Here is a 16269-nt window from a genome sequence, read left to right as displayed (position 1 = left end):
AAAAAATTATTACGTTTGATTAATGTTCATGTTAAAGGTTAAATAACTGTTAATAGTTATCCTCCCTATCCGTGTGGAAGTGGTAAGTTTTTGGCTATTTAAGTTTAAAGGAAATAACTTGAAGGCTACCGTTTAGGTCGCTAGATCTCTAGTTTGCGAGTTAGCATGTGTCTCAAGACCCTGCAGTTGCGCAATATGTTGCAAATAAAAAGTATAAATGTGACTATAGTCGTGTTTTGTCATGTCTACAGGGCTCTAATAATGCTTTGTTCATTTTAATCTGAAAAAAATAATTTGTCTACCCACCAACTATATGTGGTTTCTTAAGTTTTTATTATTTGATGTTTTATTATTATTATGATATTTATTTATTACTGATTGATTTTCTTTATTCTTGATTTGTTTATTTATTTTTCATCTTATTTTGTGCCGAAAAATAAAAATTAAGATATTTGAGAACAGTGGAATGTTTTATCGGAACTTTTCTTGTAGAAAATCGGACCCAAAGCACTGAAAAAGTTTGTAGATTTTTCTGTTTTTAATAAATGCGTTTTTTTTTGGGGGGGGGGCTAGCTCCAGTGGCCCCCAGGTAAATTGAGTTTGAGACCCCTGGTGTAGTGTATAGATACATTTATTGGCTAAACTTGGCTAAACTTCCCATGGAGCGGTCAAAGTGCCATGTTTGAGTTCCTTGTATTGAGCTACTATATTTACAAAGCTAGCACAGTATAATGGTATTTACTTTTTCAGTGGGAACATTCAGTGGTCATGCACCGTGCGGGACTTCAATAGCGGTACACCAGCTAGCACTGTGGACAAAAGGCACATTCACAACAGCGCTATATATCTTCCGTGAAACATTATCACATCCTCGTGCACCTCATTAAACCCCCCCCCACTGAGCACCGATCACATCCACATGTTTGAGACGCTTTGCTGGGACGGACGGGCCCACGTCCTGCAACGGGTCACGACCAAACGTCTCATATTCAAGCGCGCAAACTGGTAGACTAATTCTCCTGGTATGTGTTTTCATTCGCTTGTTTTCCCGACGTTCCTTTATTGACCTTTAACCCCTGACGGCCGAGGCTTCTGCCAGGTCTTCTTTGACATCACTGCAACGCAATTAGCTTTGCGATGCTAAAAGCGGACAATCGTGCGCTGTGTGCTACGTTAGCGGCTACGTCCGCCGCATGACCCAACCCTCGATATGTGCCCTGAGCCATCCATCGCACAAACACACACCATCTTGTCGTCCTTTTTTCATAATGACAACACGGCTCTAGTGTTTTAGCTTCATTCTGAACATAAATATTAATCAATGTGGCTGTAGGCAACCTACAAATATAATCATTTTCTGCTCCACACTCTTTATTGCTCTATATTTGTGTGGAAATATGGGGCTAATAACTACAAAAGCAATCTTCACTCGCTAAATGTACTGCAAAAAAAGGCCAGTAAGGATAATTCATAATGCCGCCTACAGAGAACATACTAATGACAACACGGCTCTAGTGTTTTAGCTTCATTCTGAAAATAAACCTCGATTCAACTTTTAATCAATGTGGCTGTAGGCAACCTACAAATATAATAATTTTCAGATTTAGGATTGAGAACAAATTTTGAACAAATCACTCCACACTCTTTATTATTGCTCTCTGGTTCTACCATATCTTACTTATTGTGTGGAAATATGGGGCTAATAACTACAAAAGCAATCTTCATTCGCTAAATGTACTGCAAAAAAAGGCCAGTAAGGATAATTCATAATGGCGCCTACAGAGAACATACTAACTCATTATTTCTAAAATCACAAATATCACCTTGTACTTCGGTACGTGACAAAAAATTTAATTTAATTTAATTTAATTTAATTTAATTTTATTTAATTTTATTTAATTTTATTTAATTTTATTTAATTTTATTTAATTTTATTTAATTTTATTTAATTTAAAAAAAACCTTAAACTGTATTATGGAAAGCAGGAAGTGAACAAATGTAACAGTAAATGTAACAGTGATTGTAAAAGTACCAGATGGAGGGGTTAGGATTTAATAAGCTTTGCTTCTTCCTACTCCTTTCGGACCATGTGGAACCGTGAACTGATCATGCGATGCATTCAATTGCAATCTGATGCATGTTCAATTGCACCAAATGTATCACAGTGGTATCAATTTGTGGCCCCGGACCGCTAAGACAGCAGATATTTGCCGGTAAACAGTTAGTCGACAGTTACAACCAGTCCACCCGGATCGTCATCACTTTCCTCCGACAACGCCTCACGCCGAACCCGTCGTCGGGGATGCTTGGAATTCTTCTTAAATGACAGCTAAGCGGTCGTTTTGTCTCGCTGGTACGCTCCCACAGATGCTCCCGTTAACCTGGGGACATTCGTCACCGGTTTAGGTTCACCTGTAGCGGTTGAGGCCAAGCCAAGGTCGTGTAAAAACAAAACATGTTGATGATTGGCAGAACGCATGTGTCCTTAGATGGATGTGAACATACCATGCTTGGGAACAACAATAAAAAAAAACAATACTGTAGTAAATATGGATTAATAAATAGTCACAAAACTGACATAACTATGATTAAATATTAGAGTTTAATAATGATTTTTTCATGGATGTAAATAAGGCTAAGAAATCTAGCAAAGATGTGCAAATATGTCAGTTTTGTGTCACAAATGACAAATAAATTAATGCTTTTATTGTGAAATGTGCTTCATTGTATGCAAATACCCCCCGAAAAAGGACACAAACAACATAAAATTTACTACTTGACTACAGTGTTTATGTATTTATAGATAATTGAACTCGAGTGAACCCGTACAGTAAAACCTTACCTTTACCTACAAACCCGTAAACCCCTGAACACATCACAGCCAGTCTGGATAGTTTGCATTCACTTCGGTCGCGCCCCTTTTTCCCCCCCGCCTGTCAACACTCTCCGATTGGCTTGTTTGCAGTGACGTCATCAAAAGAGGCGGGTGTACACGCGGAGTTTAAGAGTAGGAATGCGTTGAAGGAAGTCAGGAAACATTTAACTACTCGACAGTCTGTTTTACACACCTTACTCCCGGAGTATTTTCCCACGTACTATGTTCGCCTGTACTTGATTTTTGTTTTGTGCGTGAAAGAACATACAGAGCTTAATTTCGTTTAAAAAAAAGTAATATTAAACTAAGAGAACATGGACAACAAGAGCGGAATGGTGGCGAAAATCCAGACTAGGATAAGATCAGACCCCTTTGCGGCTAATTATGAGCTGGTGGGCAAAGAACTGGGGCGGTAAGTGTTAATTAGTTTTTATTTTATTGATATTTATCATTATTATTATTACACTGTTGTGTTTGTACTTATCAAGTTACAACTCTAACGTGAGCTCGAAGTGCAACAATTCCGAGCCGCAATGAACACCTGTACAGATCCCATACAAAACCTCATTGAAAAAAACGACATTTTTGCGTATGATTATAACGCCTACTTTTTGACACTGTCAGAAACATTATTATCATAGTTGAACTTTGCACTAACATTCTTAGTCTCTCATTTAGCCGAACAGTGCAACCAAACATTACATATTGTCAGCGTGTTATAAAAGCAGTTATAAAATAGTTTGGCACTTGTATTTGACCACGTTTCAATTCCTGTGGGGGCTTCCCAATGGGGATTTGTAAGCTAATGTGTTAATCATGTAAGTTATTTTGCACTCTGCACGTGTGAATGAAACGCATGCTAGCTGCAGATCCTGACCTTCCTTGTGGAAAAGAACATTCTGGGATTGTTTGGAATCAAACTACAATATGATATGGATGCTTCCAGATGAAGAAAAGTCACCTGTCATTTGTTTACAATTACACTTTTCACATTATTGTTGCATAGTGTTGCAATCAGCCATTTTAGGAAGACAATAATGCTTATTTTTGATGGATGCTGTCAGAAACATTAGATGATTAATTAATTGATTAATTGATTGATTCCTGTATTCTAACCAGCACACCCATATAAGGTAGAAAGTGTCACTTGTGTTGTTATAAATGCAGGATTTTTGTTTGCAGATGCTGCAAATGCAAAGCAAACGCTAAATACAGGGAGCACTCATGCAGCCAAACATCCTGGGATGTCCTGGGACAGCAGCCAGGAAGTGTGTTGTATGGGGGGGGGGCGCTTGTAAAGTTCCTCCCCTCTTCCTCTTTTTTTGACGTTAAAACCCTCCCTGTGTCTTTTGTCCCTTGTAACATCAGCTTGAAATCGGGCCTTGTAATCGCATTAAGTGTGTGTGTGTGTGTGTGTGTGTGTGTGTGTATGGAGCGACATTCCATGGGATTAAATTCAAGACTGTACGTTAGCAGGGATGTCGAGAATATTAGAGCTATAGTTTGTTGGCGGAAATTAAACGCCATTCCAGTAGCTCTTTGTCTTATTATTTTAAATTAAAGCGGCCTAATTATTTCATCAAGTTGACCTATTTTTTAAATTTTTAAATTAGTTAAAATTTAAAAATAACGTGCTATTTTTTTTTTAAATAAATACACCACTGTTTTTAAATCCCATAAGTTTGATTGCCTTGAAATTTCTCACACAGTTCTACAAAAGTTGAAAAAGTTGGACAAAAATGGCCACCACCAAAAAAAAGATGATAAAACCTTGACAATAACTACATTACATGTATGCTAGCTTGTCATGGTGGTGCTGTTTTTAAACCCCATAAGTTGGATTGGCTTGAAATTTCTCACACAGTTCTACAAAAGTTGAAAAGTTGGAAAAAAATGGCCACCACCAAAAAAAATGATGATAAAACCTCGACAATATCTATATTACATGTATGCTAGCTTGTCATGGTGGTGCTGTTTTTAAACACTATGAGTTGGATTGGCTTGAAATTTCTCACACAGTTCTACAAAAGTTGAAAAAGTTGAAAAAAATGGCCACCACCACAAAAAAAATGCTAAAACCTTGAAAATATCTATATTACATGCATGCTAGCTTGTTATGGTGGTGCTGTTTTTAAACTTCATAAGTTGGATTGGCTTGAAATTTCTCACACAGTTCTACAAAAGTTGAAAAAAAAAATGGCCACCACCAAAAAAAATGATAAAACGTTGACAATATCTATATTACATGCATGCTAGCTTGTTATTGTGGTGCTGTTTTTAAACCCTATACGTTGGATTGGCTTGAAATTTCTCACACAGTTCTACAAAAGTTGAAAAAGTTGAAAAAAAATGGCCACCACCACAAAAGAAATGATAAAACCTTGACAATATCTATATTACATGTATGCTAGCTTGTCATGGTGGTGCTGTTTTTAAACCCCATAAGTTGGATTGGCTTGAAATTTCTCACACAGTTCTACAAACGTTGAAAACCAAAAAAAAAACACCAAAAAAATGATGATAAAACCTTGACAATATCTACATTACATGTATGCTAGCTTGTCTTCAAAGGCATTTTGAGCACAACCAATAGGGGGCGCCACTAACTACGCCATTTAAAGTCATGGCTGTATTGTAATAGGAGCTATTTGATCATCATAGCTGGACTCATCAGGGCTTAAACGAAAGGAAGTAAAGTTATGTTTTGTAACAGCCATTTGGACAACTGCCATGTTTAGCGGTAACCTTTGACCCCCCCTTTGAAAAGACCCCTCATGGCTCCTTTCAGTGCGCATTGATCACGTCCTTTCAGCATGCATGTAGTTCCCAGCCCACATGCAGCGCTTCTCCACGGGGCTAATTAACTTGAAAAGGCTCTGACAGGGTTTTTTGTACAATGTACCGTCACCATTCACAGACTACCAATTCTGGACCCAAACCCCCCCAAAAAACAGAACCAGACAGGATTAGGTCCAAGGCACAGTGTGGGAATGTTGGGAAAATAAGCGGAACCATGCTGGGTTTTCAAGCTTTTTTTTGACATTTCATTCAGATTCTATCCGCTAAATCGAAATGTTAGCATCCATGAATGCTTTAGCGGGGGTCAAAGCGGGTGGTCTCTGGTACCAACTGGTTAGTTTTTTGTTTGATTGTCACGGCCTCTGTATGGAGGTGTCAACACATGTCCATTTGTCCATGTTGCTGTCAGCTGTGTTAAGGGGGGGGGGGGCACTCCCACATATGCCCTTTGACTCGAGCTAACGACCGGTCAGAACATTTAGGCCAGGGGTCTCACACTCAATTTACTTTTTTTTTTATTTACAACATATTGCGCAACTGCAGGGTCTCGAGACACATGCTAACTCGCAAACTAGACAGCTAGCGACCAAAACGGTAGCCTTCAAGTTATTTCCTTTAAACTTAAATAGCCAAAAACTTACCACTTCCACACGGATAGGGAGGATAACTAGTAACAGTTATTTAACCTTAAACATGAACATTAATCAAACGTAATCATTTTTTCTGGGTACATGATACCATACAGCATCCATATCAAACTTTCCAAATGTGGCCCACGGGCCGCGTGTTTGATACCCCTGATTTAGGCAGTCAAGGAAGTCATGTTTTTATTGACGTTTGTTTGTTTTGCTGTTATACTATACTGAAAATGAGACACGAGAATCTGGGATTTTACGATGACGTTTGAGTCAATTGGGTAAAATTTTACATTTGTGACGTGACACTGGTATGTAAACAGGAGTTGAGAACATTCACATGGCCCATTGTGTTAATGTTAACACTTATATTTGTCCTGCTGTCGAAATTTCTCTCACTCCTCGCCCTGCTTTTCTTTCCCAGGGGAAAGTTCGCTGTCGTGAAAAAGTGCGTAGAGAAAACGACGGGTAAGCAGTACGCCGCCAAGTTCCAGCGAAAACGTCGGAAGGGCCAGGACTGCCGCGTGGACATCCTGAACGAGATCGCCGTGCTGGAGCTGGCCAAGTCCAACCCGTACGTTGTGGCGTTGCACGAGGTCTACGAAACCGCCACAGAGATCATCCTGGTTTTGGAATGGTAAGACGACACGCTGGAAAAGTATGAAAGGCTCGAAAATTAGACCTCGTGCCTTGAAATGTTCCCCCATCACGTGTCGCCGCTCGGGCCGTGCCAGGAAAAGTGGGTTACGCAGGCTTTGTCTCTAATTGCCAAAGGCATTCCACGAATGATTATCTGAAAATGTCAGAGGTCGGTGGAAGAACGTCCTAATTAGGTATTGGCGTTAGGGGAAATATGCTTGTGAAGTCAAGATCAGCGGATATTAAGTTAAATGATGGAATGCAGAAGCTAAACTATTCAGAGCTAAACATCGCACACAAGCTAAGTTCTTAAATAAAATGGAGAAATATAAGCATGTCAAGACATGAAAGAAATCTTGTGACCGTACCAAAGAATTGACTGAAGCCACTAGAAATAAGTACATCAATGGAATTCTAAGGTCTGCGGTTCAGAGCTAAACATCACACACATTGGAAAAACGCGACATAAGTTGCTAACTGAAGTAAAAAAAATATTATCAAGATATCAAAGTAATCGTACCAAAGAATTGAAACCACTAGAAATAAGTACATCCATGGAATTCTAAGGTCTGCGGTTCAGAGCTAATAAGCATTTCACACATTGTAAAAAAAAAAAAAACACAAGCTAAGTGGTTAAATAGCAATATTTTAATTTCTGACTGAACTGAACCGACGATTGATTGCGCTAACTTTGTCATCTCGGGGAACTTCACTCCATTCACCAGCATGACTTTATGTTGCACATACACACAGTTTTGTAATTTAATGATGAGCGGTAAAATTAAGTTAAAACAATGGAACGCAAAAAGGCCTGAGGTTCAGAGCTAAACATCGCACACATTGGAAAAACACGACATACGTTGCTAACTGAAGTAAAAAAAAAATATTATCAAGATATGAAAGCAATCTCGTGACCGTACATCAATGGAATTCTAAGGTCTGCGGTTCAGAGCCAATAAGCATTTCATACATTGTAAAAAAAAAAAAAACACGAGCTAAGTGGTTAAATAGTAATATTTGCATGTCAACATATCAAGGAAATCTTGTGACTGAACTGACGATTGCGCTAACTTTGTCATCTTAGGGAACTTCACTCCATTCACCAGGATGTTGCACGTACACATAGTTTTGTAATTTAATTTAATGATGAGTGATAAAATTAAGTTGAACAATGGAACACAAAAAGACCTGAGGTTCAGAGCTAAACATCGCACACATTGGAAAAACACGACATAAGTTGCTTAACTGAAAAAATATTATCAAGATATGAAAACAAAGTTCTTCACTGCAATGCAATGACCTGAGGTTCAGAGCTAAACGTCTCTCACAGTGGAAAAATGCAAGCCAATTAGCAAAGTCAAGAAACGCAAACATTTGCAAACATAACATACTTAACCTATTGCTTTGCTAACTGTGCTAGCTTTGGGAACCTCACTCCATTGACTTTCCACCAGGCAGCAGCAAACAAGTCGGTCCAAAATAGACATTTGCTCCCCCCCCAACAACCTAAACCGCATATAAAGACATGAAAACACAACTGACAAATTTATTGCCCAAACATGAGTCAACAATAAATTGTGAGTATCAATAAAATGGTTCAGTCTGGACCCCAAAACGGGTCGGAACACAAAGTTCGGGAAGCCCCGGTGTGAGGAATTTGTCTTGAATAGGTGTGAAAACTTTTACAGGAAATTTAAACAAATTTGGAAACGACCTTAACTGTGTGGTTTGGAGCTAAGCGCTAACCGGTCGCATATTTGTGGCTACGCTATGCCAGCGGTTCTAATGAACTGCTCACCGCACGCCCGACTAGCAAGACAAAGTCCACGTTTTCTGCCCTTACGCATAACAAAAGGTTATCTCTGAACAAGGTCTTTCACTTTGCGTTCGGTTTCAATCATCTGGGTCACACGGCTCGCTCTCACAAACCTTTTTTTATCTCCATTTCCTGTGCGGGGCGGTAAGTGAGCAAGGCCGCTAAAAGTAGCGCTCCCGCCGCCAAGCGCACACATTTCTCATCGCCGCAACCACATCCTCAGTCATGTCAGTGAAGCAGACGCTTGAATTCTCAGCAGCTTAACATGCAGCTGCAGCCGGTAGCCCGTGCCCCCCCCCCACCACCACCATCTGCATGCGCGGCAGATTTTAAGCTAGCCACTAGCCAAAAGCTTTTGATGTCAACTACGCACTGAAAGGAAAAAAAAATCCTGTGAAGTGGTGCTAAATAAGCTAAGTAGGAGGATAAAGAGAAATATTTGCGTTTTTGCAATTTTAACAACAGCAGCTAACTTTGTCAGCCCGGGGAACCTCACTCATCCACTGTTGAAAATGTGTCCCAAAACATGCCATTTGAGAAGCGTTGTGAAATTTTAAAAATTTTCCGCCTCTAAAGCGGCATTATCGTGTAAAAAAAAAAAAATTTCGTAAACTACTCGCTAGTATGCTAACGGCAGCGTAGCAAAACAAAAACAAAATCAGAAATTTGCAATATTGTGTCTTAACCAATTTACTTAATTTCCTGTTTCTGTTTATTTATTATTCTGTGGGTGTCCAAATCGAGGTCCGGGGGCTGTTTTATTATATATTTTTTATTAATTAATTTTTTTAAAATAATTTTAATCATGCGATATCTACCTTGTAATTTCAAAAAAAAATCAGCCTGTGTCTCAGCCAGTAAGGTTAGCCCGCTGTAAGATTTTTCATTTCCTGTTTCTGTTTATTTACCTTTTGTGGGTGTCCAAGTCTAGGCCCGGGGGCTGTTTTCTTATTGGCCCACGACACATTCTAAAAGTAGAATTTGAAAAAAAATAGAATTCAATAATTTTAATCATGCGATATCTACCTTGTAATTAAAAAAAAAAACAGCCTATGTCTCAGCCAGTTAGGTTAGCCCGCTGTAAGATTTTTCATTTCTTGTTTCTGTTTATTTACCTTTGTGGGTGTCCAAGTCGCGGTCCGGGGGCTGTTTTCTTATTGGCCCACTGCACACTTCTAAAAGTAGAATTTGAAATTTTTTTTAATTTAATCATTTTAATCATGCGATTTCTACCTTGTAATTAAAAAAAAACAGCCTGTGTCTCAGCCAGTAAGGTTAGCCCGCTGTAAGATTTTTCATTTCCTGTTTCTGTTTATTTACCTTTGGACAACATGGCAGTTCTTACGACCTCACCGGGGCCCCATTGGCGGTCCTAAAACCTTACTTGGACCGGACTACTCCCAAAGAAGTACATTTTCCCCATTTTAAAAGCACCTTACTTGGAGATTAAGGGCTGATCTGACCTCATCCCTTTGCCCATGTGGTCTCCTCTGCAAGGGGGGTCTAATCCTCCCCACTGCAGGGGAGGATGTCTGCCTGCAGAAGCCTTGAAATTTGCGGGGTTGGCCTTCGTCGGTACAAAGGAACCTTCCCTGTTGACTGGTTAAAGTTCATTTTTAACGTGGGCGGTCGTCCAAATCTCCCTGATAATGCACTGATCCTCAAAGGCGTTTTTTTCAGTTTCATCAGCCACTTTCGGGATTTCCGCAACACGGGTTCATCAGATGTGTGTGTGTGTGTGTGTCCTCAAAAATCCTACACACATTTTCACAGCTGAATGTAGTGAAGTCAAAGTGTGGGGGGGCTACCGTGGTTATGTAACGTCTTCAGCAATAAAAAAAAAAACGTCAAAATCCTGCACACATGCTTCCAGTTTTTCGATGAAGCTGGAGGCACCGGTTTAGTCTAGCGTGTCCTCGCTTCACTTTACTTTGACTCTGTTGCACAAGTGCAGCAAGACCGGGCAAGAGGAGTTATTATTATATAAATAATAATTTGAATCACGCCCGCAAAAAATCATTTTTGAAGTATCTTGTTACCAAGCAGATTATAACCTGCCTTGTCACTCAACTTTATTGTTGGCGTTCTTATGCGTTCTCATGACGCCCCAAGGTATGGGTGGTTATTGCTACTGTGCTGATGTTGTGTAATGCCCTAACCCCCCCCCCCCCCCCCCCCCCGGTGCAATAACAAAACTCATTAGCGCAGATATGAACCGTCATCACACCAAAGTACATGGGAGAGTCCTGGTTATGCAACACTCATAAAGAAAATGGAACCTGTTGTTTACATTTAAAGGTCGCCTAGTATGCTAAAGTACCTAGCCCTGAGCTAGCAGCCTTCGCTACACGTAGATATGCTAGGCTTTAGACGTGTATATTTCTTAAAATATTACGTTATTCCAAAGAACCAAATCTTGGTTATAGAACCTGTTGTTTTGTTTACATTTAAAGGTCGCCTAGTATGCTAAAGTAGCTAGCCCTGAGCTAACAGGCTTCGCTACACATCTTAAAACCAAATCTGGAGCCAAGAACCAAATCTTGGTTATGCAACACTCATAAAGAAAATGGGACCTGTCGCCTAGTATGCTAAAGTAGCTAGCCCTGAGCTAGCAGCCTTCGCTACACGTAGATATGCTAGGCTTTAGACGTGTATATTTCTTTAAATATTACGTTATTCCAAAGAACCAAATCTTGGTTATGCAACACTCATAAAGAAAATGGAACCTGTTGTTTACATTTAAAGGTCGCCTAGTATGCTAAAGTAGCTAGCCCTGAGCTAACAGGCTTCGCTACACGTAGATATGCTAGGCTATAGACGTGTATATTTCTTAAAATATTCCCTTATTCCAAAGAACCAAATCTTGGTTATGCAACACTCATAAAGAAAATGGAACCTGTCGCCTAGTATGCTAAAGTAGCTAGCCCTGAGCTAGCAGCCTTCGCTATACGTAGATATGCTAGGCTTTAGACGTGTATATTTCTTAAAATATTACCTTATTCCAAAGAACCAAATCTTGGTTATGCAACACTCATAAAGAAAATTGACCCTGTTGTTTACATTTAAACGTCCCCTAGTATGCTAAAGTAGCTAGCCCTGAGCTAGCAGCCTTCGCTACATGTAGATATGCTAGGCTTTAGACATGTATATTTCTTTAAAATATTACCTTATTCCAAATTCTACTACTTCACAACTTCGCTACACATCTTAAAACCAAATCTGGAGCCAAGAACCAAATCTTGGTTATGCAACACTCATAAAGAAAAATGGAACCTGTTGTTTACATTAAAGGTCGCCTGGTACCTAGCATGCAAAAGTAGCTAGCGCTGAGCTAACAGGCTTCGCTACACGTAGACATTCTTAAAATATTACCATATTCCAAATTCTACTACGTTAGCGGTATTTGTCGTTCAAGGTGCGATGGCAACAATCTGGCAAAATCCCGTATCTTCAAAACTCGCCGAACTGAAGGCATGTGTGCAGTAATGTAAAGCAGGCTTCGCTACACATCTTAAAACCAAATCTGGGTGTATTCACCTTGTTATGTTAATGTTAGCATTGTAGCTAAAACAGCTAGGCTAAATGTGGAAAATACTATATTTACATATACTATATAGGACCTTTTTTAATAGAACATACTTTTTCTTTTCCCGTCCTCGCAGTGCGGCCGGTGGGGAAATCTTCGACCAATGCGTGGCTGACAACGACGAGGCCTTCACGGAGAAAGACGTAATCCGGCTGGCCAGGCAGATCCTATCAGGGGTGGCCTTCCTGCATCGGAACAATGTGGTGCATCTGGACCTGAAGGTGAGGAAGGTTTTTTTTGTGAGAGATTATGTCACAATATGGGGCAGACTATTCCCTGGAGGTGGCGGCGGCGGTGGCGTGTTTTTAGTCTGTTACGTAAGCTGGTTTGGTGTCAAAACCTGGTTCCCTTAAGGGGACACCGTCTGAGGTGACACAGCTTTTTATCATTGTGGTTTTTCCTTCAAGAACCCAGTCCTCCACATGAGATAATCTTTCCTAAAACGGGTCCTGACTTTGGTGTCGAGATCGGGTTCCCAAGCAAACCTGGCTTTTATCCAAACCGACCCCAAAGTCATTGTGCGCTCGGAACAATGCGTCCAGGAAGTCATCGGATGTGATAAACCTCCGCCCTGATTGGCTTAGCGGAAGATCTGAGGCACTGTTAGATGCAGACTGACGAAGCAGACTCCCAAATCCTCCAGGGATTCTTTTCATCTCAAGTCCCAAATCCCCCCTCGGCGGTTACATAACCTTTCACGCCCGTCTGATCCTCCGCAGCCGCAGAACATCCTACTGACCAGCGCTCTGCCTTTGGGTGACATCCGTATCGTGGACTTCGGTCTGTCCAGACATATGGACAGCATCTCTGAGGTCCGGGAGATTCTGGGCACCCCAGAGTATGTCGGTAAGTCCTCTTTTTAAGAAGGACTTGTATGGTTTTTAGGTTTTCTGTTGGCTAATTTCGGTTCTTTTGCCAAATAGCGCCCGAAATCCTGAACTACGAACCAATTAGTACCGCAACAGATATGTGGTGAGTACTTCATTGTACTTCTTATCACGTTTTTGAAACCTTCAAACCCGACAAAACCCGTTACGTCGTTCTCTCTGGTGATTAGGAGCATCGGAGTTCTAACCTACGTCATGCTGACCGGCGAGTCGCCCTTCCTGGGCGACGACAAGCAGGAGACGTTTCTCAACATCTCGCAAGTCAGCGTTGAGTACTCGCACGACACTTTCGAGGACATCTCACCGCTGGCCGTCGACTTCATCAAGTCCCTGCTGGTGAAAAACCCCAGGTGAGGACACAAGTACGGCGCCTACAATGGCGGATGTCACCCGTTTTACGACGTCAGGTTCTTTACGAGGGAGCCCATAACTTGTGTCCATTTTTTGTCCCTATGAGAGCAGATAATATTCTGCTTTATTCAATTGTATTGTATTGTTTTGGTTGTACAACATGTGATACTATCTAGTAGAAACCTGTTGTGGGTTATGGGTTTTCTGGAGTTTTTGGTTCCAAAAAAGGTCAACAAGAGGATGACATAATGATAAAACATAATGACAAAGTGCGTTGAAGTTAGCATTCATGCTAGCTTAACACTTAACAACAATTTCTTTTGAAAAAAGTCCTATTTTGGACTAGCATCACACTTTCTTTTTTTCTTGGGTTTATACTTAAACTCTAATGTGATCGAATTGATCAACTTCAGGTTTTAGTGGCTAACAGTAGCAAGCTAGCAGTACCTCATTTTTGCGGTCTAACTGTTCACATTTTTTGTTTTTGTTTGGATGGCTAAAAAGTTGACCGGAGGTCATAAAGGTAAAAAAAAAAATGTTAAAATGTGATTTTGTAAAATAAATGAAGTTAGCATTAGTGCTAGCTTTACCTTTGTGTGGTAGAGAGTCCTTCTGTTTTTAACTAACATCATACTATGTTTATTTTTCTTGAATTTATACTTAAACGTGACACTTATTGATGAATTTATGAGAGTGTAGTCATATTACGCAAGTTTTAGCAAGCTTCGATGTGGCTAACACTTGCTAGCTAATTTTTGCGGTCCGACTCTTTACATTTTACTGTTTTTGTTTTTTTGTTTGAATGGCTAAAAAGTTGACAGGAAGTCATACGGGTAAAAAAAAAAAATGTCAAAGTGTGTTTTTGTAAAAGAAATGAAGCTAGCTTTACCTTTTGTGGGATAGAGAGTCCCTCTGTTTTTAGCTAACTATCTTTATTTTTCTTGAGTTTAGCTTTTAGCTTAAATTGAACACACACGTGAGACTTATTGATGAATTTATGAGAACTTAGTTATATTACGCAAGTTTTAGCAGTAGCTAGCTAATTTTTGCGATTCATATTTTTTGTTTTTTTGATTGTGTTTCAAGTCCATCACCTCATTAAGTCTCTCCTCGCCCAAAACGCCATCTTGTCTGAAACCAGGTGATTTTGAAGGGGGGATTTTTCCGTGTCAAGATGGGATTAGTGGATGTTTTTGTGCTGTCAGTATTGATAAATTGCAGCAGATTAGTGTTGGGACCTCAAAGATTCCTCCGCGTTGCATAATCTTTGATCGACTAAGAAGGACGAGTATTTTTTTTTGTTCCACTCTTCGGGTTTTTCATGGAATTTCCACTCATCGGCGACGTTGTGATGTTTTCACAGGAAGCGAGCCACGGCTGAGGAATGCCTCAAGCACCCCTGGCTGAACCCCCACCCCCACCTGCTCCACCACCCGAGGTCTTCCTACATGTCTTTAGACGAGCCGGAGACCAGCCAGTCCGAGTCGGACCCCGAGAGCCCGGCGCCGTCCCCGGAGCTGGACTTGATCGGATCCTACCTGACGTGCCCGTGCCAGGGGGAGCTGAAAACGGGATGCGGCGCCTTCTCCTTCGCCGAACCGCCCTTCCCCACGCGGCCCGAAATCCAGCAGGAGCTCATCTGCTAGGAAGGATGTCGAGACGCTGAACTCTTTTTACTTCCTGCTGAGATGTTCCATACTTCCTGTTTATGGAAAAGATAAGGTTTCTCTTCAGGTGACTCGGAATTCTCAACATTCTGTGATGAACTTTTGGTGAAGGAAGTTTAAAAAAAACAAAACAGCAATTTTTATATGTTTATTTATGTTTTTTTTTTGGTATAACTTTAACCTCTTGGACATCCTGCAAGCCTGCGTTGAATGAAAATGGCAGCATTCTCACATTTTGAATCCAATCTGTAGCACTTTTTTTTAATTTGAAAAAAAATTAATATTTTGTTATAAAGACAAAAAAACGCACATAGCGTACTGTATATATTATTCACACTGTGTTCACATATTTTTCTTTTTTTTTTTTTTGGCTTTTGCACAAGTCACACTTTTTTTTTCTTTTTTTTTTTAAACACAATTTTTTTTTTTTTTTTTTTTGAATTTTTACCCCAAAAAGTCAAGAGTGAGAATGCTGCTTCACGCGTTTTGTTAAAATAACCGTCTCAAAGCTGACATTTGTTTACGCCGACGATGCTCGCCTTCATTGGTATACAATTGTTAGTCAGCGTTTAGTATTACGATGGATAAAATGAAGTGTTTTTTTGTCATTGTTAACTTTTACTTGTTTTTGCTGATGTCGTCTTCTGCTTGTGGATGACAGCCAGTTTTGCACTTGTCCTTCTGGACGTTTTTTTTTTTTGTTGTTGTTGTTTGTTTTGTATAAAGATGAATAAATGTTGTTATTTGTTACAAAATGTAACAAGAAGAAATATATTTTGTATGATTTTTTTTTGTTTGTCTCATTGCTTTAAACTTCAAGGCACATTTTGGGGGATTACAAAAAAAATACACATCTAAATTAAATATTTTTATAAAAATACTATACATATTTTTACAATTAAAAATTGTCAGGAAAGTAGATACGGCACATTTACGACGATTTCTGGTCTTAAAAAAATTAAAATGCAAAAATCCAAATTGAAGAAACACTGTTTCTCCAGTTTGCTTTTTCCT

The 16269-nt window shown here is 39.8% G+C and overlaps 1 protein-coding gene and 1 long non-coding RNA gene across 2 annotated transcripts; one reads left to right on the top strand and one right to left on the bottom strand.

Annotated features, from left to right (window-relative positions):
• Positions 1–3004: 3004 nt before the first annotated feature.
• Positions 3005–15664, top strand: stk17al (serine/threonine kinase 17a like). The gene is made up of 7 exons (XM_058048901.1): positions 3005–3287; positions 6734–6946; positions 12427–12571; positions 13070–13196; positions 13274–13322; positions 13408–13587; positions 14952–15664. The coding sequence occupies exons 1-7, from the start codon at positions 3190–3192 to the stop codon at positions 15232–15234; spliced, it is 1095 nt and encodes a 364-aa protein (XP_057904884.1). The 5' UTR covers positions 3005–3189; the 3' UTR covers positions 15235–15664.
• Positions 6476–14371, bottom strand: LOC131103048 (uncharacterized). Its single transcript, XR_009119543.1, has 3 exons — positions 12404–14371; positions 9880–9939; positions 6476–9732 (listed from the first exon to the last, which is right to left on the bottom strand). It is a non-coding gene; the product is annotated as an uncharacterized LOC131103048 (long non-coding RNA).
• Positions 15665–16269: the final 605 nt, after the last annotated feature.

Source organism: Doryrhamphus excisus, chromosome 15 (assembly GCF_030265055.1).
Source record: "Doryrhamphus excisus isolate RoL2022-K1 chromosome 15, RoL_Dexc_1.0, whole genome shotgun sequence".
NCBI classification, from domain to species: Eukaryota; Metazoa; Chordata; class Actinopteri; order Syngnathiformes; family Syngnathidae; genus Doryrhamphus; species Doryrhamphus excisus.
Note: the sequence above shows the minus strand (reverse complement) of the source record. Positions and strands in the feature narration are given on the sequence as shown.

Coding starts and splice junctions, on each gene's coding strand:
- stk17al (XM_058048901.1), top strand. CDS start 3,190: ATGGACAACAAGAGCGGAATGGTGGCGAAAATCCAGACTAGGATAAGA. Junction 3,288..6,733: donor GTGGGCAAAGAACTGGGGCG/GTAAGTGTTAAT, acceptor TTTCTTTCCCAG/GGGAAAGTTCGCTGTCGTGA. Junction 13,323..13,407: donor AGTACCGCAACAGATATGTG/GTGAGTACTTCA, acceptor TCTGGTGATTAG/GAGCATCGGAGTTCTAACCT.